General features: G+C 43.5%; 1 protein-coding gene across 1 annotated transcript in view; it reads right to left on the reverse strand.

The window, feature by feature from the left end:
- LOC136447704 (dynein heavy chain domain-containing protein 1-like) overlaps window positions 1-21,222 on the reverse strand; it is a 54,807-nt gene that overhangs the window by 26,165 nt on the left and 7,420 nt on the right. The window contains exons 4-16 of the mRNA XM_066446745.1: window positions 20,736-20,825; window positions 19,434-19,549; window positions 15,423-15,518; window positions 14,401-14,791; window positions 13,222-13,363; window positions 11,102-11,274; window positions 9,801-10,012; window positions 8,830-9,022; window positions 7,910-8,049; window positions 7,160-7,372; window positions 1,825-1,995; window positions 811-906; window positions 113-258 (exon numbers count right to left, since the gene is read on the reverse strand). Coding sequence (XP_066302842.1) covers window positions 113-258; window positions 811-906; window positions 1,825-1,995; window positions 7,160-7,372; window positions 7,910-8,049; window positions 8,830-9,022; window positions 9,801-10,012; window positions 11,102-11,274; window positions 13,222-13,363; window positions 14,401-14,791; window positions 15,423-15,518; window positions 19,434-19,549; window positions 20,736-20,825 — 2,179 coding nt within the window. The remainder of the gene's footprint in view (window positions 1-112; window positions 259-810; window positions 907-1,824; window positions 1,996-7,159; window positions 7,373-7,909; window positions 8,050-8,829; window positions 9,023-9,800; window positions 10,013-11,101; window positions 11,275-13,221; window positions 13,364-14,400; window positions 14,792-15,422; window positions 15,519-19,433; window positions 19,550-20,735; window positions 20,826-21,222) is intronic.

Raw genomic sequence — 21,222 nt, forward strand, 5'->3', positions numbered from 1 at the left:
AGCTCATTTTCAACCCATTAGGAAACCCCAGACAGTATAATGTCACACTACTTGTTTCTTGAAGAAACGTAGGAACAAACAAACAAAATCAAAAACAAACAAACGAACTTACTCCAGTTCCACACCAAAGATGATGCAGAGAGCGTTGACAACCAACACGACTCCAGGCGGGGGGACTCGGTAACTTTTGATCTCGTCCAGATCAGCGTGGGACAGCGAGCGCAGGGCTAACACGGCTGCTGTGTACGCTGGGTTCACCTGGAGATGAGACACAACGGATGTAAGGCCACAGAAGTCGTTTACTTTGAAATTCCCTCTTTTTCTGTTAGATTAATGTCCTAAATTCTTTATTCTCAGACGTTTCAAAGTAGAAATCTAGCAAGAGTTCAATATAAAAAACAGAGGACTGGGAGGAAAACTTACATCTGACTACATAAGGCATTCACTCTCTGAAACTGTGTGTACTAAGTGCTTTGCAAAACAAATTCTGTCTCCATCATTCATTCCTCTTCAGAATTGTTTAAATTCTTTCTAAAGTCAACGAACAACAAATCAAATGAATGCAACCTGAACTGAAAGGTCATCTTTAGCTTCTATGTACAATACCTGTACACCTGCACTTGTCAATGCACAATGTTAATACCAATGAAAAGAATTAACTGTTATTATCATAACTTACAGTTCTAATATGAATGAACATTTTGCTGTTGCAGCGACAGTTCTTCTTATTGCTGGGACATAAAAAGTCTAAGGATGGTATTTCTTTCTTTCTTTCTTTTGAAGACTTAGCTGTGTTGAACAGTAACCAACCTTATCAAACTCTGCCTGTGCAGCCTGTCTAAGTTGTTCCAGTGGTCCCTGCATCGCCTCAATCTTGTCTTCCACCTCCTTACACTGCTGAAGGGCCTGCAATAAACAACACATACTATTAGACACTTAAAAAAGACTGCAGCCAACAAAAAACACTAGTCTTAAAGTCTTAGTAGTACATTGTATATTAAGTAGTAATAGTACAAAAATGTAGTATCTGATTATAGTTAATTATACTGCTGCAGAGGTCCTTGGCACACACACACTCAGGTGGGCAGCAGTTGGCGACATGTTGTTTTTACACCATGGATGTTTCCAGGCAGCTCTGTCCAGCGGGTTCACACTGGTGAGGTCACACTTAGAATCATCACATAAAAATGGATAGATACTAACTTAAAATATCATACCTCAACAAATAAATTAGCAACATAGGACAGTGGCTTGCAATGATGAATCTAAAGCTGGAAAAATACAGCTTCTTTTGTCACATATCAACTTCTTCATCCAACTTCCTACAACATAAAATCAGCCCAAAATCTTTGGCAACACTGAAATTGAACAATACCTGGTTTCACACACTCGCAGTTATACTGTAAATTCAGAAATCTTTGCGGTGGTTTTATGTTCGCGGTTTTCATGGTGCATTGTTTCCCGTGAATTTAAAACCACCGCAAAAAACCCTTCCATTGTGTGACTGTAGCGCTACTATGTTTCAAACACAAACTCAAACCCCCGCGAAAACTCAATTTTCAACCTAGTACCGAGAAATTCAATCCCCGCAAACATTTCACAGTACTGTAAATGCAGAAATGATCGCGATGGTTTTATGTTCATGGTTTTTGTGGCAGCCGTTTCACAGTGAACATTTTTGTCCAATATTGTAGCAGAATGTGACTATAGAACTGCCGCGAACTGAAAACTACCGCAAACACTCCATTTTGACTTAGCGCGAAATAAAAACCACGTGAAGTTAAATGCATTTACAGTATATGTATAGCCTAGCTATTACCGTACCTTAGAGTAGGAAGCTCTGCCCTCCTCTACTTTGTAGACCCACTCCTGGGTGATCTCCCTAGCCTCGTCCAACTGGGGTAACAACTCCTCCACCTCCGCCTGTTGGGAGGCTATGGTGCCCTGGGCTTCCTGTACTTTACTCAGACATCCTTCATACTTCACTATGCTAGCCTGGAAAAAAAGACAACAATGTTAAAGGTTAAACTGTTTGTCCATGAAAGATATATCTTTTGATACATAATACAGTCCTACGGCCTGCTGAGAGGCTATGGTGCCCTGCATGGGCCTCCTGTACTTTACTCAGACATCCTTCATACTTCGCTATGCTAGCCTGGAAAGAAAAAAGACAACAATTTTTATAGTTAAACTGTTGTCCATGAAAGTTACAAGCCTTATGATACATGATACAATCATATTACTTGTAGGGAGGCTGTGGTATCCTGGGTCTCCTGCACTTTACTCAGACACACTTTATACTTTGCTGTGCTAGCCTGAGAAAAAAGGAGACAAAATGTTTATGGTTGAAATACTAGTTTTACTGTCTGTCCATGAAAGTTACAAGTCTTAGGGTACCATTACAATCATAATATTATATTAATATATCTGTAACTTTCTTGTACAACAATAAATATTGTACAAGGTACATATAACATTATGGCTTGTTGGGAGGCAATGGTACCCTGTGTCTCCTGCATTTTACTCAAACAGCATTGAACTTCATACTTTCATTCAATTTGGTACAGTATATATATGCTGCGTTGCAAGGAAAAGAATCTAGTCTAGAAAAACATCATCAGTAAAATGAAAGTTGTTTTTATGGACTCTTAAAAGGGATAGAGATGTTACTGCAATGGCCTGTTGAGAGGCTGGGTCTCCTGGAATTTATCTAATATATCTGTCAAGTTTGATTTTACTCAGACCGCCTTGAAAGTTTGTACTTTACTATGCTACATGCATGCTTGTGTCATGATTGTAAGTGAGTGAAATGTACATGGATTATTGTTGTTGGCTTGGCTTCGCTGACGAAGATTTCAGGGGTTGAGTCCACTGGTACATGCCCTCTGGTGGCTGACGAGTCCGATGCGTGATCTACAGACCCGGCCACATCGGCTGCAGGGGAAGGATGACTCTGGGGTTGGTGCCGTGACGGTGCGATTCTTCCTCCTGCTGCGCTTCTCCTGTAGGTCAGTTCTGCGGTTTTTCTCGAAGGAGGAGACTGACTGGTGAACAGTGTGTCGCCACGTCCCTCGGTCTGCAGCAAGCGCTGACCACTGGTGGTAGTCGATGTTACAGCATTGTAGGGATTTCTTCAATGTGTCTTTAAACCTCTTCTTTGGCGCCCCTCTGTTGCGGTGCCCAGTGGACAGTTCACCATAGAGGATGATTTTGGGCAGACGATGGTCCTCCATTCTGGATACGTGCCCTGCCCAGCGTAGCTGTGTTTTCATCAGCATGGCCTCGATGCTGGTGATCTCTGCTCGCTCCAGCACTTCAACGTTTGTGACGTAGTCACTCCTGGACCAGTGAATGTTGAGGATGGAGCGGAGGCAGCGTTGGTGGAAGCGTTCCAGAAGACGTAGATGCTGTCTGTAGGTCACCCACGACTCTGAACCGTACAGGAGGGTAGTGAGGACCACGGCTCTGTAGACGCTGACTTTAGTGCCTTTCTTCAGGTGCTTGCTGCTCCAGACACGTCTGTAGAGTCTGCCGAAAGCACTGTTTGCCTTTGCAAGTCTGTTGTCCACCTCCTTATCGATCCTAGCATCAGAGGAGATGGTGCTTCCTAGGTAAGTGAACTGCTGGACTGCCTTCAGTTCCGTCTCGCCAATCGTGATGTAGGGTGTGCGGTACGCTTCCTGAGGTGCGGGCTGATGGAGTACCTCTGTCTTCTTCAGACTGACTTCAAGACCGAAAAGTTTGGCTGCCTCTGCAAAGCAGGATGTCACACGCTGCATGGCAGGCTCAGTGTGGGCTACAAGGGCAGCGTCGTCAGCAAAGAGCAGCTCACGGATAAGTTGCTCTAGGGTCTTGGTGTGAGCCTGTAGGCGACGTAAGTTAAACAGGCTACCATCAGTGCGGTATCGTATGTAGATGCCGTCTTCATCTCCAAGATCTTCTGTGGCCTGCTGTAGCATCATGCTGAAGAAGATGGTGAACAGAGTTGGCGCGAGAACACAACCTTGCTTCACCCCGTTGCTGACTGGAAAGTGTTCTGAGAGGTCGTTGCTGCTTCTAACCTGGCCACGCTGTTGTTCGTGCAGCTGGATGACCATGTTGAGGAACTTTGGGGGGCAGCCTAGACGCTCCAAGATCTCCCATAGGCCTTTCCTGCTCACCGTGTCAGACGCCTTTGACAGGTCGACAAAGGTGATGTAAAGTCCCTTGTTCTGTTCGCGGCACTTTTCCTGGAGTTGCCTTAGCACAAACACCATATCGGTGGTACCCCTGTTGGCTCTGAAGCCGCACTGGCTCTCAGGGAGGTGGTGCACTGCAACAGCCGGAACCAGTCTGTTGAGGAGGACTCTTGCCAGGATTTTGCCTGCGATGGAGAGGAGGGTTATCCCCCTGTAGTTCGAGCAGTCTGCCTTTTCCCCTTTGTTCTTGTACAATGTGATGATGACCGCATCTCTTAGATCTTGCGGTAGTTTTCCTTGTTCCCAGCAGTGCACAAGTAGTTCATGAAGTTTGGAGTGAAGTGCTACACCCCCGTGCTTCCATACTTCTGGTGGTATGCCATCTACACCTGCTGCCTTACCACTTTTCTGCTGGTCCACGGCTTTGATGACCTCTTCAAGGGACGGTAATAGGTCCAGCTCCTCTTTCAAGGGTTGCTGATGGATCCGCTGGAGGGCTGAGTTATCCACAGTGCGGTTAACACTGAAAAGGGTTTGGAAGTGTTCAGACCAGCGGTTCAAGATGGATGCCTTGTCCGTGAGTAGACTCTGGCCATCAGTACTGCGCAAAGGAGCTACCAACTGGTGAGTGGGGCCATAGACCGCCTTTAGAGCTTCGTAGAAACCCCTGTGGTCACCATTGTCGGCACAAAGTTGTGTTTTCTCAGCAAGGCTGGTCCACCACCTGTTCTGGATGGTTCGCAGCTTCCGCTGGAGGTGGCTGCATGCAGAGCGGAAGACAGCTTTCTTTGTGGGACAGGAAGGCTGTGCAAGGTGGGCCTGGTGGGCAGTTCTCTTCTTGGCCAGCAGTTGCTGGATCTCTGAGTCATTTTCATCAAACCAGTCTTTGTTCTTCTTTGTGGTGAACCCTAGGACTTCCTCAGAAGACTTCAGGATGACAGTTTTCAGTTGAGCCCAAAGTGTTTCTGGACAGGTGTCTGTGGCGCAGTCTGAACCTTCCAACTTGGACTGTAGGTTGGATTGAAGATCGGCTCTCACTTTGTCTGACTTCAGGCTGTCGACGTGCAGCTTCTTTCTGGGAGGACCTCCAAGTTTTGGTTTGGGCTTGAAGTGGACGTTCAGCTTGCATCGTACCAGGCGATGGTCTGTATGACATTCTGCACTGGGCATTACTCTGGTGTGCAGGACGTCTCTGAGATCACGCTGGCGGACAGGGATGTAATCCAAGAGGTGCCAATGCCTTGACCGAGGATGCATCCAGGTTGTTTTGAGTCTATTTCTTTGCTGGAATATAGTGTTTGTGATGGTGAGTTGCATCTCCGTACAGAACTCCAGCAAGAGACGTCCGTTGTCGTTGCAATTCCCAACGCCATGTTTTCCAAGGACTCCTTTCCAGGCTTCAGAATCTCGGCCTACTCTGGCGTTGAAGTCCCCAAGGATAATGACCTTGTCATCTGCAGGAGTGCTCCGTACTAGGTTGCGCAGGTCTGAGTAGAACTTGTCTTTGTCAGCTGGGTCAGCTTGGAGAGTTGGAGCATACACGCTAAAAAGGGTAATATACTGCTTCTTTCTCAGTGGCAGGCGCATGGACATGATGCGGTCAGAGTGACCTGTCGGTAGGTTCTCCAGCTTTGCTGCTATGGTATTCTGGATCATGAAGCCCACTCCTGAGAGACGTCGCTCTGACTGTGGCTTGCCTGACCAGAAAAGGGTGTAACCTGCGCCCTGCTCCTTGAGGCTGCCGACTTCTGGGAATCTGACTTCACTGAGGGCAGCGATGTCCACATTCAGACGGCTGAGCTCATGTGCAACTAGAGCAGAGCGGCGTTGAGGGCGGTTGCTGTCTGTTGAGTCTAACATGGTCCTGACATTCCAGCAGGCTAATCTAAGTCCAGTCACACCTTTAGGGGCAGGTGTGGAGCCACTATTCCTCGTATTTGGTCGTCCGCTGGGAAAGATGCCCGTCGGCCACGGCAGCCAACTGGGTCAAGTGAAGATGAGCTTTGTTTAGGCCACCTTTTCTAGGCCCGTCTCCATGTGGAGCAAGCAGTGCTCCCCTAAACAGGGCTGCTTGGTCGTTCAGGGTGCTGCCGGGTGATGTTGTCATCTTCAGGTCAACAATCAGACGACCAATATCCTGAACCGCCTGCATGCAGGATTGGGGCTGCGGCTTGGGTGACATCTTCCACCTGCCGGTTCGCTCCTTTCCCATCGCTACAGGACTTGGAAATGAGGGCTGGGGTGTGGACTTAATCCCCTGGGCCTGCGCATGGGTTTTTTTTAGGTGAGAGACGGTGTGCGCATAACTGTTCCCACCCTTTACACCCGGGGTTCATCTGCCATGGCCTAGTAAACTGGGACGGTGACAGCGAGGTCCTCGGGTCGTAGATGGATTGAGAATCGGGCTCCATCTACCCGACGGGGACCCTCCCTTTAGCGACTACCCAATCTCCACCCCCTCATTCGAGGTTACAGAGTAGGAACGTTCCACCTACCCCAGGACTAGGAGATTGGTACATTCTGGCTCTCGCACCACGTCAAGGTGGGAGGGTCGGGAGCTGATGTTTGGCCATCCCAGCGACATGGATTATACAGTCAATATATACATCAAATCATGATTGTAATAAAAATAGATTGTTGTAATTTGACTGATCAGCTGAATCAGTGAAAATCCCAAAAACTGCAGGGGAAAATGCATTTTCTCAGGTTGAATACTATAACAAAAATATATGTTCTAGAATAGAAAAATATTGTTAACTTGACCTTATTAATAAGTTTACCTAACTTGTTGATAGGCAACCCCTGCCAGAATGCATAGATAGAAGTGATAACAAGATTGCAGAAACTCACAGAGATTCACAGACAGGCAAACAGACAGACATGCAAACCAAAAACAATACTTCACTCCTTGGGAGTGAGATAAAATTCCTGAAATCGATACAATTTTTCTAGGAGATCAATTCTTGAGATAAAACCTTCACCTTTTCCTCCCTGCTCAGCTTGGCTGTGATACTCTTGAAGAGGTCAATGAACTCCATGTAGGTGAGTGGGGTGAAGAGTCTGCGGAGCTGGTGGTTGTCATGGAAACAGCGCTGGAGGGCGGCCTGCGCGGAGCGGTGGATGTACGCCATGGCGTGGGCGATGGACGTGAGACTGGTGGTGGAGCCGAGCATCTCCCACAGGATGTCCGACCGCTGTGGCGGAGAGAGAGAAATTATTAAACACGCCATTTGAAATCATAAATTAAAGGGAATCAGATAAAGAAGTCTTTGCCACATATAAAGAAAACATACGCACACACACAAACGCACATATACACACTGTCCAATGCACATATTAGAAAGAGCTAGGGGAAATTTCTCTATCGGTACAATGAACCTGTAAATACTGTACAAAATGTTATAAAGCATCTGAATTCTCTTTCATGACCTGAGTGGAAAATGACCTCTTGAATGAGTTAGCCTGGTTTGAGATCACGGGAACTTAATTCTAGTTCTTTTACAGGAAACTGGTAAAACATACAGATCTAGAATCTGCAGTATGGACACACACACACACACACACTAACACACACACTTACACACAGAGACAAGCAAAAAAAACAGCATTCAAAAGATAATGCAACCAGCGGACACACAAAAAACTAACACACTTGTCTAACAGACTGTCATTTTCACAGAGGGAACATTACATCACCCCCTTGGATTGAAGAAACAAAGTGACTAACTGACCTTGGAGCTGTCCTGAGCGATCCAGTTCATGGCACAGTTGACTCTGGCCTGGAAGGTCCACCTGCTGTACATGTCCACACAGCTGGAGCGCAGCAGCAGGGTGGGGAACTGTCGCAGGCGGTGGTGCAGGGGGACAGGACCTGTGGGGGTATCATGTGGACTTGTGGTTAGGGTTGTTGACTCAGAATGTGGGTTCAAATCCCAAGCAAATAATAATAGTGTGCCCTTGGGAAAGGCACTTCACACTGACTTGCAACTTCATGGAAATGAAAATGAGTGCAAATGAGTGCTAATTGCTTTAATTTGATGAGGGACTTTCTCCTGGCATGTAGTTTACCACTTAAGGTACTAAGGCCACACCATTTTAATTTCTTGGTTAACAGAATTTAAAAAAAAAATGCTAGATTGAAAAATCAACATGAAAACAGAATCTCAGAGGAAAGTTTGTACTTTGGTGCACACAATTTCAGGGAGTGAACAGGGTCAGGTGCAACTTTTCACCCAGCCTTCTGTGTTCATGATTTTTTTGTTGCTAAAATTAAAAAAAAATCCGTTAACCAAGAAATTAAATTGGTGTGGCCTAAGTCTTGTAATATTCTTGATCAACATCTGTACATAATATCATCATTATTATTGATAGCAAACTAATATTTGAGCAAGTAGGCATCCTTCCATCTTAAAGTTTTCAGATCTCTCACGGGGATGCAAGTACTGTTACTGTACTTTGATTTGAGCAAGTACAGTAATACATGTCAAGTGATACAAACTTTATGCTATAGACCTGATAAACTAGTTGATCAGGTCTACGTAATATTCAGCGTAATATTCTTTTAGATCCAAGAACTAGAACCAATCATATTGCTGAGACCTAACAGCATAGCACTGACTATGAGCTATTTAGAGAAACTGAAAGAACGAACCAGTCAGGTCCATGGTTACGACCACGTGTAGGTTGGTCCGGATGCGTTTGTGGTATCGCTCCAGCGCCAGCTCGAACTTGTCGCTGTGCTTTCCCGGGACGGTGCCCTGCATGATCTGATTGGCTATGGTCATCAGCTCTTCATCGTTGTACAGGCCCGGACATGTGCCTTCTGACATCAGGGAACAAACATCCTGGGAAATAAATGGGAGTTATCAGCTGGTTAGCATTAGGCCATACCAATTTAATTTCTTGGTTAACGGATTTTTATTTTCAAAAAAAAAATTTTAGAAAAAAAAAATCATGATGAATTTTTTTTTTCTAAAATTTTTTTGGGAAAATAAAAATCCGTTAACCAAGAAATTAAATTGGTGTGGCCTTATCCTGGCTTTTTATTTCTGATGCAGAGTAGATACAGCTGCTGATCAATGACATTTCAAAATGTATAAAACATTCATAACTTTTAACTTCATTTATCACAAAACTTCTTGTTGCCATAGTACAGATCTTTCATTCTGGTATGGTACATAATTGCCTAGAGATTTTGGTATTTTTCTGTTTGTCATGACTGCCGAATCGAAGTTTAGGTAGCCATTTTTACCCCTGTCCTGCATGGAGTAGTCAAAGTCATGTTAAATCCTTTTCCCAGAGACAAAACGACACAGATATAACACAGAAGTCGAAACTGTGGCCTCTCGATTCTGTTACCGCTGGCAATTTGATGCCACATTGACGTACGATGTCTACTATCTTCCTACCAACCTGCAGAGCTAGACACTCCGTGCCCATCTCCTCCCCCACCTGGCAGCAGCAATCCTTCCCTCCCCTGAACTCACGACAGAAAGAACGCCCCCTATCTATCTAGTACCAACCTACAGACACTCCGTTCTCATCTCCTCCCCCACCAGCAGCACCCCTTCCCTCCCCTGGACTCCCGACAGAAAGAACGCCCCCTATCTATCTTCTACCAACCTGCAGACACTCCGTGCCCATCTCCTCCCCGACCAGCAGCACTCCTTCCCTCCCCTGGACTCCTGATAGAAAGAACGCCTCCTTCAGGACTTTGTGCAGGTTGGACCGGTTGTCCGCCGGGTCCCGCGCAGGCATGGCGTGGAAGAACTTGGCACGAACGATGAACGTCGCCAACTTGGATGTAGAGACTCTTCCAGTAAAATTACTGGTACCTAAAATCATGCACAAATATTCAATTTGATTCTGTTAGGATTTAGGACAAAGTGTAGTTGATCACTTTTCCAATAGTACACCTTCAATATCGCATAACACTGTACATTTGCATGTATCTCATGTATACATAATACAAATACATAAAACAATAAAAGAAAAACGGGATCTTTTTAAGCAAATGTGTACAATGTACTATCAACATTACTTATAACGTACTAAGTTTTCATAATAACCTTGCAGTTTTTCGTTTAGATTAACCATGTTCATGATTATGGTCATTGTACGTTCAATAAAATATGTTATAATCATTTACTAAATTGGACACATTAGGGGGAGGGCCAAAATATTGTGGACCTCTCAAACATGACAACAAGGCTAGACTGGAAAATGAAATGTTTTTATATCCCAACGAAGGTTCATTTGTGATGGTTATTGACATTGTAAACTTTAAGATTTTATATACTATTTTCGTACACAAAGTAAAGCGCTTACCAACAAGCTTTCAATCAGTCCTCTGATCCTTCTCAAGTTGAAATGACCTGAAGCCTGTGTCATGCATTGTTGACATGATCACACTGCCATTCAGGTCATTTCAACTTGAAAGTTTGTTGGTAAGCACTTTACTTTGTGTATGAAAATAGTATGTAAAATCTTTACAATCATGTCAATTACCATGATACACAGATGAACCTCCGTTAGTTTATAAAAACATTCAGAGGACTGACCAAAAAGCTATATGTTGGTAAAGCCCCCCTCTCACTGGACCTGCGGCACGCTGGTGTCGTCGCTGCGTCTTAAACTGGATTTGTGTTACCCTTGACTTTATAATGGGGATATCATTCAAAACGTACAAGACTTAGTATGACCAAAAAGACAGCAAAACACACAAAGCTAATTAAAAGGATTCGTTTTTGTCGATGAAATTCACTGAGTGCTTTGTCAATTTGCTCGGCCGCAGTGACGACGCCAGTGTGCCGCGGTTCCAGTGAGAGGGGGGCTTTAGCACTAAAATTACTTTGTGTATACAGAATCTATCAAAACTTTACAAAAAGGTTCTCTTTACAAGCATCATAATGACCAGGACTGACCGATGAGAAGTGCGTGTCCACCGGTTGTTGCCAGTACCCGAGTGAGCCTGACGATGTGGTGGACGGCCTGTTTGAAGAACACCATGTCCATCTTGTGGGTGGTTTTGGCGTTGTAGTTGGACAGGAACCGGCCCAGAGCTGAGGACAGCTGCTCCATACCAGTCTCAATGTAACTGTAGTTGGGAAATAAATATAATATCAATAATCATGAGGCCACCAAATAGTCTCTTTTAACAGAACTACATGACACAATTTGGATATTACTGTAAATATCTTTAGTTTGCATGGTTTTTATTTTGCGGTAGGGAAAAATGGAGTGTTTGCGGTGTTTTTAAGTTCGCAACCCAACCCAAAAAAATTAGGTGCACAGAAATATTTTTGGGTGCACCACATAAAATAAATTTTGATGTCAGCAAAATAACTAAGTTTAATGGTACTGCCTCTCTAACTTCAATCTGTAATTTTATCTAAACTACGCACAAAAAGTTCGGAAACTTAAATTTGGTTGATCATATCTCCGTTGTTTTTTTACCGATTTTGATGCATTATATATCATAATAAAGCTTGTGTGATTCCCTGTTCTATGATACCAAACTTATTGTGATTGAAAACCCACGGAACAAGTACCAGGACTAATAACGTGAGTGGGTCACGGAGAAAAAGTGCCCAAAATTCCCTGTTGGTGTCATGCGCGCGCTGTGACATCCTATCGGTTTGGGCGCGGATGATGATTCAATAGACTGTTTACTCAGGTTCTAAGGTTATTTTCAGAACACAGACCATCCAAGGTTATTTCTAGCACACAGAACATCCAAGGTTATTTTTAGCACATTGAAGATCCAATCGTTTACACCACATAAACACCTGCGTCCTGCAACGGTATCGTCATCCACAGATGTTATTTTTTGTTATTGTTTCACAACAAACATTGGGGTATGGGGAGGCATAACCTCCAGGGTAAAGACAAGACTTGTACCATGAACCCTCAATGCAGAAAGATATCGTGACACAATACTTGATCCGGTGGCCATCCCATTCCTCCATAACATGGGGCCGAATTCCTTGCTGCAAGATGATAACGCCCGCCCACACCGGGCAGGGATCATCGCCGACCATCTCCAGCATGCAGGTGTAGAGAGGATGGAGCCCGGACCTGAACCCCATCGAACATTTATGGGATCAGCTTGGGCGAGCTGTCCGTGCAAGAGTGACCGAGAGAACAACGCTAGCTGACCTAGGACGACTGCTGGTGGAGGAATGGGACGCTATCCCACAGCATCGCATTGCGCGACTAGTGACGAGTATGAGGAGGAGGTGCCGTGCTGTAGTGACAGCGCGTGGCTGGGCCACCCGTTACTAAGACTCCTTGCTAACCCGTTACTAAGACACAGATTGTTGGTTTTGATAAAGAATAAACTTAGCTTTCATGAATATGTCTTGTTTATTCTTGTTGATTTTTCACAATACCCTCGTACAGAAGTCAATATCGACAGAAGAATATGTACGGAATAGCATGTTTGACTATAGTAAGGTAATCTGGGCACTTTATTTCTTCGACCCACTGACTTTAGCAGGCCTGATGTTCGTTTCATGAACTTGCAATCACAATAAGTTTGGTATCATGGGAAAGGAAATCAAATAAGCTTTTAAATGATGTGTAATACATTGAAATCTGTAAAAAAAATAACGGAAATATGATCGACCAAAGTTAAGTTTCCGAACTTTGTGTGCGTAGTTTACATGTAGCTAACATCAAAATTCCAACCAAGTAAGACATTAAATAGAGTACAATAAAAGGTTTTATTACTCTTTTGATGCTTACATTTCAAGAATATTCTGTATAGTATTACTCAGAGTACCTAGTATACCCTATAGGGTACAAAAAGAACTAGGTGCACTGTTGCACCCACAGTCAAAAATTAGGTGCACAGCTCCAATTTTGGGTGCCACCCAAAATTGGACCTGTGCACCTAACTTTTGGATAAAGCACTTTGGAGTTATTGGCCCTGAGTCTGGAATTGAATTGTTTTTTCCGGAATTAAATTGTGGTTTGTTGAATGTGCACATACACCCAGTATTTCGAGCCCTGAACAATCATGTAAAGTAATAACTACACATACCCTTCTATGCCGTCAGTCCTGGCAGTTCCAGTGATGAACTTGCTGAAGATGATGTTCATGATGTCGTCACCAGGGGGCAGCACCAGCTCCAGGGGCACCAGGGGACCCAGGTAGTCCTCCTGGGAGCTGTCAGCAACAAGACCTGGGCAAATCACAAACACAGTCAGTCACACACCATATCATAAAACCAGACAAAAAACAAACAAGCTGTCAGTAATCAGACCAACCCAGAATCAAATAAAAACACTGGCTCACACAGGGCTTGAACTTTTTTTTGGTTACTTGCAAAATTGCAAGTTGGCAAAAATTTTACTTGCAATTTGAAAAATTAACATTGCAACATTATAGATGGTATGTCATGTAACTTACAAAATAAACATACAAAATGTACATATTCAGCCTGACATAGCAATTTATAGCATCATTAGAAGACTAAACATCTGAATACAGATTTACTTATTGATAATATGGCCTTTATTCATATGATTTTTACTTGCAAGTCTTGAAAATCACTTGCAAATTGCAAGTTGCTTAATTGTACATTTGTGTATTTCGAGCCCTGTCGCATCATACATTGGATTTTTGTAGTTAATGGTTTCAATGCAATGGTTACCACAATTGTTAGTAAGAGAATGTTTTTAAAACCCTTACCATTAATTGAAATTAAACCCCAAGAAATACAAACTAATTGGAATATACATGAAGGGTCACTAAAAAACAAGAAATCCTAGTTGACCTAAACAGCACATTCCGTCAATCAAAAACTGTTAGTCATGAATACAAGTATCTGAGGTATCAAACTAGGATTGAGGACCGTTCAAAAAATTATTTATTCTGAGAGCTATATGATGATTGTAGAGTCACTGTGGAACTCTGCAAGTATATGGCAATTAGGGTATTCTCACAAAATAGCTTAAAGTTTGAATAACGCATACATGTACACGTAGTGTTAGATGTGTAGAGTTAAGGTTAGGAGTGACAGGTGATTTGATGTACATTATATAACCAGTCACTGCATGGATAATAGAATTTATTTTATGAAGTCACAGTTGTCTTCAGACTAATTCTCAGTCACAGATGAAAGATAGTGGAATGTAATTTTAAGATAATCATTTCATCTGGACCAGTTGCTTGATTTATTTCGTATCATGGAATAAAGTAAATTATTCCAAAGCGTACCTGGTTTAAACGTGACCCCGTGTCGCGACCCCTTCTCCTTCGTCGTTGGTCTCTGCTCTTCCCTACTCTTCAGCGCACCTTCCGGTGGTTTCACTTGAGGAGACTTCTTCTCTTCCTTCCCTACCGACTTTCTGTCCGGTGAAGACGACTTCTTCCCAGTCTTATCAGGAGAAGTTGACTTCCTTGGAGATTTTGATTTTCTTCCCTTTTGAGGCTTGCTCACTACGGGAGTGGGGGTGGGCGCACTGTCACCTGTACTGGTGGAGGTGGAGACCTCGGTTTGGGTCGTACCACTTGTTCCAGGGTGGCCAGATTCCTTCTCCCCCGTCCCGGTAGTGGTTAGGTCTACGTCTTCTTGGGAGTCAGATTTGGTGCTCCAAGCAGATGGGGACTGCAGAGGAATGATACATAGTACATCATATACATAATTATTATTATGTCATACCTGGGCCGCAAAAACGTTCGATACGGGTGTCCCTGACCGTGTGATAATTTTCCATATCACACGGGGTTCTAAGTTGTATCACATGGGCTTCCATAGAATATTAAGAATGCATTTCGAGCGCCCCTGTTGCACCGCTGTCAAAAATTTGAATGGTGGATTCGGAGGTTGCAATCAATGTTGTTGCGATTTCTTTGTTCGATCTCAGGACACGATTTTAACTTTCTCAACTTCAGGCACATTTCGCATTGAAATGTGTGTGTTTTCGGGTTGGTATGACATAAATAAAATACAACACAGTGTATTCTGCATCACCCTCGGTCCCAGCCCTCCTGCGGGTTGCATCTTCTATATTCATAATTTGTCTCCCATAACTGCTAAATGCCTTTCGGCATCACACACCTGAGTTTTGTACAGTATGTACTACAAGCTGCATGACACCAGATAACTGATGAAATATTGCTTTTTCAGACATTCATTCAACATGGAACTCTTGATCCAAGGTTGAGATAAGGTTTTATCATGAATGTGATAATCTTAACATTGCACAAAATTAATATTCACTGGAAAAAACATCTACCTTAGCTGTACTTTCTTCCTCATCCTCTTCTATGATGGATGTCCCTTCAAACCCTGTTTTGATGGTTGTTGCATCATCATCGGTATCCAGTGTGTCCTGGGGTGCAACAATGAACAATTATGTATCATTGTACATTCAAGTATAACTCTTTGGCTTACTATATAAAAGGGTACAGAGGTATGATACGAACTCCAAAATTCAAAATTGAGAGACATTTATTTCAGGCCATATTCTATCTGCTGGTTATTTGATTTTAAAAGGAACCATTGAAGCTGAAGTGAAAGATGAACATGGAAATAAAGTCTGAGGGAAAAGTCTGTGACCTCAACAACATTAATCCGCTGGGTTACATAAATCTGCCACTTTGGAAAACAGTGGGTTTGAGAGATCTCTACTGCAGCACCCCCAGGTATGCACAGTTTAGATATACAGGCGTGCATTATACACTGTACGAAATAACGAATTTGCGGGGTGGAAATCGTGTTCCACGTGCCTGCAAATTTCCGTGACTCTCCAGGTCGTGTCGACCTGCTCAGCTCTTCTGCACGGGACCCGCGCCGACCCGGGATTTACCGCGAATGCACCACTTAGGCTGCGCAGGAAGTGTCCGCGTCCTGTTAATTCTCGTGCAGCTAGAGGGAAACTCATACACATGTCCTGCCCAGTGAACGCTTTTGCTGCCGGTATCTGCATAATTTAGCGACAATTATCACCTAATTATCATTTAATTACCCGTGCAGCTATAGGGAAATTCATACACACGTCCTGTCCAGTGAACATGATTGCCGCCGGTAGCTGCATAATTTAGCGACAATTATCACCTAATTAGCATTTAATTACCATCCAAGGTTTGACCAGGCTTGGTCTGCGGCCCAAATGCCCCCACCCCCCCACCCCCCAAAAAAAACAAATCCCATATGCGCTTTCCAAGATGCTTTTATTGGTTCAAAATGGTGATTAAACTTTCATTGTTGTTTCTCCGTTATCCACGAATGCCACTATTTGCATTTTGCGGTTAAGTATCGGCTACAAAATTTCCAAAGAGTGTGTTCCTTTTTTGATCTTGACGACTCCGCCGGCCACAGTCGCTCAGGTCAAATGAAATTCAGGTCTCAGTGCGGGTCTCCGTGATGCTGTCATTCCTGCACCTTTCCTTCCATATGCTTCAGATAAAAACGCAGATACTCCCAGTCAGATAAGCCCGCTTGGTCTCGCATCAGTTGAAAGAGTGTCGTCCACAGTTAGTCTTGCAACAAGTTCTAATTGGGTCCTTGAAAATCCTTGAACTAGTAGACTGTTGCCTCGCTGACGATCCAGGTCGCGAGATTTACCAATGTTGATGTAGGAACACGACCAAAGGTTCTCAGTGTTCCCAGCGCCGTGGCTGTCTATACCTGGCAAAGAGGACAGGGAGTGGGGAGCATATATCCACACATAGCCTGTTTACCAGTCTCTACCGAACGGTTTAGTCTGCTATGCGCCGATCCGATTCTGTCAGTTATGCCTCTCCGTAGACCGAGCTAATTGATCCAAGTCCGTACAATTACCCCATGCGCGGTATACTCACATGGCGGGCAGGTAACACTCCCTGCGCCGTAGAGATAACGCGGAACGCCCGATGGTTTCCAGGCTAGCCCACACACTAAGTCAGTTAGTAGTAGTCCTCATCTGGGATACTAAGAGATTTGAAAATAGCGACACGGGCGTTGATTGGCTGTTGTTTTCAAACCATATACTATGTGAATTGCAATTGGCTGACAGTCATGTTTTACAGAGCCCTGCACAAATAAAGACACAATGAGTTGTGAAATATCACGTGCCCGCTGGTCAAGTCTTTGTTGTGTAATTATTCAGTGGTTTATTTGAGATGCACGCTTGTACAACAATAAACTTCCGTGTTTACAGGTTAATAGTACGTAGAAATTACTTGTTCGACTCAAAATTTAGTCAAATAAGTTCGTTTCATTTCAACACAGACCATTGCAACATAGACTATTGCAATTGATTTGCCCCCTTCCCGGTACATTTGAAAGCTTAGTTCACTATGACCATGTCTATGCACCAAAACAACCGGTCATCCTTGTGTATAATGTCCTTGATAGTGTGTAGCACGAATACAGTCTTAGACTTGCTCTTGAGTATTTCAAATAACGCCAAATGCCTTATACATTCAGCATGAATTGCAAGCTTGGAGAATAATTGTAAGCCACACTCACAAGTTTCATCACAAGAGGCCATTACATAGGCTACATAAATAAATACATTTGTACATAAAAATAGATATAGGTTACATCGTCATTGGCGATCGGAGTAGTTCTATCCGTATGAATATTCAATCCGATCCATTTTTTTGAGTGTGAACGGGGTTTAAATAAATTAATTCTCGGGTGTAGCATATGGTGACGCGACGCCATTTTCAGGTTTCCTTTGTTTCATGGCTCCTTCTTTTTACCATGCATGCACAAGTACACTACTCTAGACAGGACTATAGGAACAAAAACACGTAACACAAGTACCAGTATTCTGTGTATTTTCAACTTCTTTTTACAGGAAAAATTTACAAAAACAGAAAATCAATATGGACGCCGCAAAGACATTCCAATACACATCTTACAACATTATGCACTGTGAGCTTGTATCTTACAGACGACTCGTGTTTACTTTTTAAATACAATAATTCAAATCATTTGAAATGATCATTTCCCATACGCCGATTGGAAACCATATCATCGGGACCTTCCCGGCGTCTCTGCGGCGTTGGGAGTGGTACCCGCCACCCAGACAGATTGGCCCGCTCGGGGGTATAGTTCGCTCCCGCTACGATGGCGGCGAAACTAAAGCTAAGAAGACGAGCTATCAGAACGGTTCAATATAGCACACCAGTAAAACACAAAGCCGACACGTAGAGACAAGATACCAGGCAAACCTCCTTGGTACACCATATATGTTACCACAAGAATATGCATGCAACTTTTAGAGTACTCTGAAGCCTAGCCTGGGTGCCAGACCACCGCACTCCTGGCGCTAATCCTTCGGCCGGGGAAGCAACTCGCGCCGCCGCCACAGATAACACACGACCCACTAATTATCGCTAGCGTGATAGAAATCAGGGTTCGGCTGCCAAGGGCTCCCGGGTGCCAAGTCTATCCCTACTACTAGGTCTTCCCCGCCCAGAAGGGCTTATCATCGCATCGCGCGAAAGGTCTGGTATCCAGGCTATCTGAAACCCATACTATTGCCAGGGCCTCCACGTACGTACAAAACAGCTTGTCTGGTGCGCCCCTAACTCTCCTACCCTGGAGAAACCTGACTAGGGACCGGGCTGCTAGCGAGTCTCTTCGGCGTTCCGAGACTGTCAGCCCGCCGGATCTAAATTAACACTACGGAGAGTTGTAGCCCGGGGAGTGGACCGTGCCTTTTATCCGCAAGGACCGGTCAACTCTCGGGATTTTTTAGAACTCCCCCGGTGCGGTAATACAATTTCTATCGGCGGGCTTAGAGCTCTGGGCCGCCGACTGAAAGGGCGCGATAACAGTCAGAATATTGTATCCTGGTGGAATTATGCTAGTAGATGTTACATATATGTCGAGCCACACTATCAAGCAAAATATTTTTTTATTATATCAAAATCTGAATTCTATCTCCTGTTGATAAAGATTGATTGGTTCAATAGTTGATTGATCAATTGATTGAGAAAAATGCTTTGTGGGTTTAGTGGAAAATAACAGTAGTACGTTCAGCACCAAGGACAGTGCTGTCATCATCTCACAATGGCTGTAGTTTTGCTTCAGTGGTGATGCTAACTGTAGCTGTAACATTATGAAAATATGCACTACCCCATTCACATAATTCAGCAAATAGTATCCCATTCTATTTTTTCTGCTATTATCTCCTTACTAGAAGTCTGTTCTCAAATTATGTTGGGTTGGAGAATTATGTTTGGACGTATCTTTTTAGGATGGCGGAATTATGTACCCTGGTGAAATAATGTTTTGAATTAGTAGATGTTACCTCAGCTTCTGTCTTCATCGTCTCAGCATCCGTCTCTCTGTCTTCATCATCATCTTCCTCCTCCTCAGACACAGGCGTGGTGGCCTCAGTACCGGGCGTTGTGGCCGTCTCGTACTCTGTGAAACAAGGAGAGAACTCTCAACACCTTTGTAAATTTTCGCCAAAAATTCCTTCCGCAAGAATGTCCACTTGTCTTCCCGTCACCAGCCAAAAAAAAATTTAAATTAATTCGTTGGTTCTCAGGTTTAAAAAGAATGCAGAATGGTAACGGTGTCTCTCACCTCTTGCTAATAAAGTCTTACTTTAAAATGGTGGGGAACCATGGATGGAAATGAATTAGTGTGACCTTATGAGATAATTTGTTCATCCATTGTAAAAGAATGATGGTTTTATTACTCCCCTCTCTCTCTTCACTTTATCATGTTGTAGCCGGTTTCGCAGACTTTTAGGAGTGACTACGTTTATTTTTTTGGTACTGATTTATGATTTTCAACATGGTCCAGGCTCTCTAATGTGGGTGAGATCATCTCTGCAAGGCTTTAGAGAACCTGGCCTGTGTTAAAAATTACAAATCAGCGCTTTCAAAAAAATTAAACACATGGCAATACGGGAGAATATATATTGGGCAAAACGATTTGATTTTAACAATTGGTACAGAATCTTTTTTTTCTCTCACAAATTACACAATGTCAAATTTACAATTTCCAAATAACACAAATTCCTGCAACCAAGGAATACTGATTGGTGCTAAATTTCTATTTCAGCTACGAGTCATGTACCATTCACCAGTGACACAATCTTAACCTTTAACACTCTAAGTTCAAATGTACCTGAACACGTTTGATGCCATATGGCACCCTTAGAGTGCTAAGGGTTAAAAAATCACTGTCCACCACAAAAGGAAACAATTTTATCCAGGAAAATCACAGGATCATTCCTCCCGCTAACCTGAATCACCAGCAACACAACCTTTTAACCCTTAGCACTCTAAGCTCAAATGTACCTGAACACGTTTGATGCCATATGGCACCCTTAGAGTGCTAAGGGTTAAAAAAAATCACTGTCCACCACCAAAGGAAACAATTTTTTTTATCCAGGAAAATCACAGGATCATTCCTCCCGCTAACCTGAATCACCAGCAACACAACCTTTTAACCCTTAGCACTCTAAGCTCAAATATACCTGAACACATCTGATGCCACATGGCACCCTTAGAGTGCTAAGGGTTAAAAACATCACTGTCCACCACCAAAGAAAACAATTTTTTATCCAGAAAATCACAGGATCATTCCTCCCGCTAACCTGAATACTCTGTTGTTGCTCGTGTCATCCGAGACTCTGGTGTCGTTACGTCGGTCTCGTAATCGGTGGCTGCGGTTTCGTATCCGTCACCTAAGGTTAGATTACACGCTGCACACTTAGAGCACACCAGTTTGATTTCTTGGTTTTCAGATTTTGTTTTCAGATTTTTAACATTAACAATGCTGAGCTAGAGGACAGTTTTTGTGCTGTATTCTTGCTAAATTTTTACCCCAAAAAAAGGTTTGAAAGCCAAGAAATTAAGTTGGTGTGGTCTTGAGTTTAATGACAGGAAGGGGAAAATTTTTTAATTGAGACAACAGGCAGATATGACTAGATACGTGAAATAAATCAAAGACAAGTTCAAAGAGTTGACAGTTAAGAGGGTATCTTACTGGACTGACTTGTGTGTGAGAAATAGCACTAGGAAATAGCACCAACTTTGAGAATTTTTGCCAATTTCTCCTTGCGGTCACACTGACGTGCAACG

The sequence above is a fragment of the Branchiostoma lanceolatum genome, chromosome 13 (assembly GCF_035083965.1).
Source record: "Branchiostoma lanceolatum isolate klBraLanc5 chromosome 13, klBraLanc5.hap2, whole genome shotgun sequence".
In the NCBI taxonomy this organism is placed as follows: domain Eukaryota; kingdom Metazoa; phylum Chordata; class Leptocardii; order Amphioxiformes; family Branchiostomatidae; genus Branchiostoma; species Branchiostoma lanceolatum.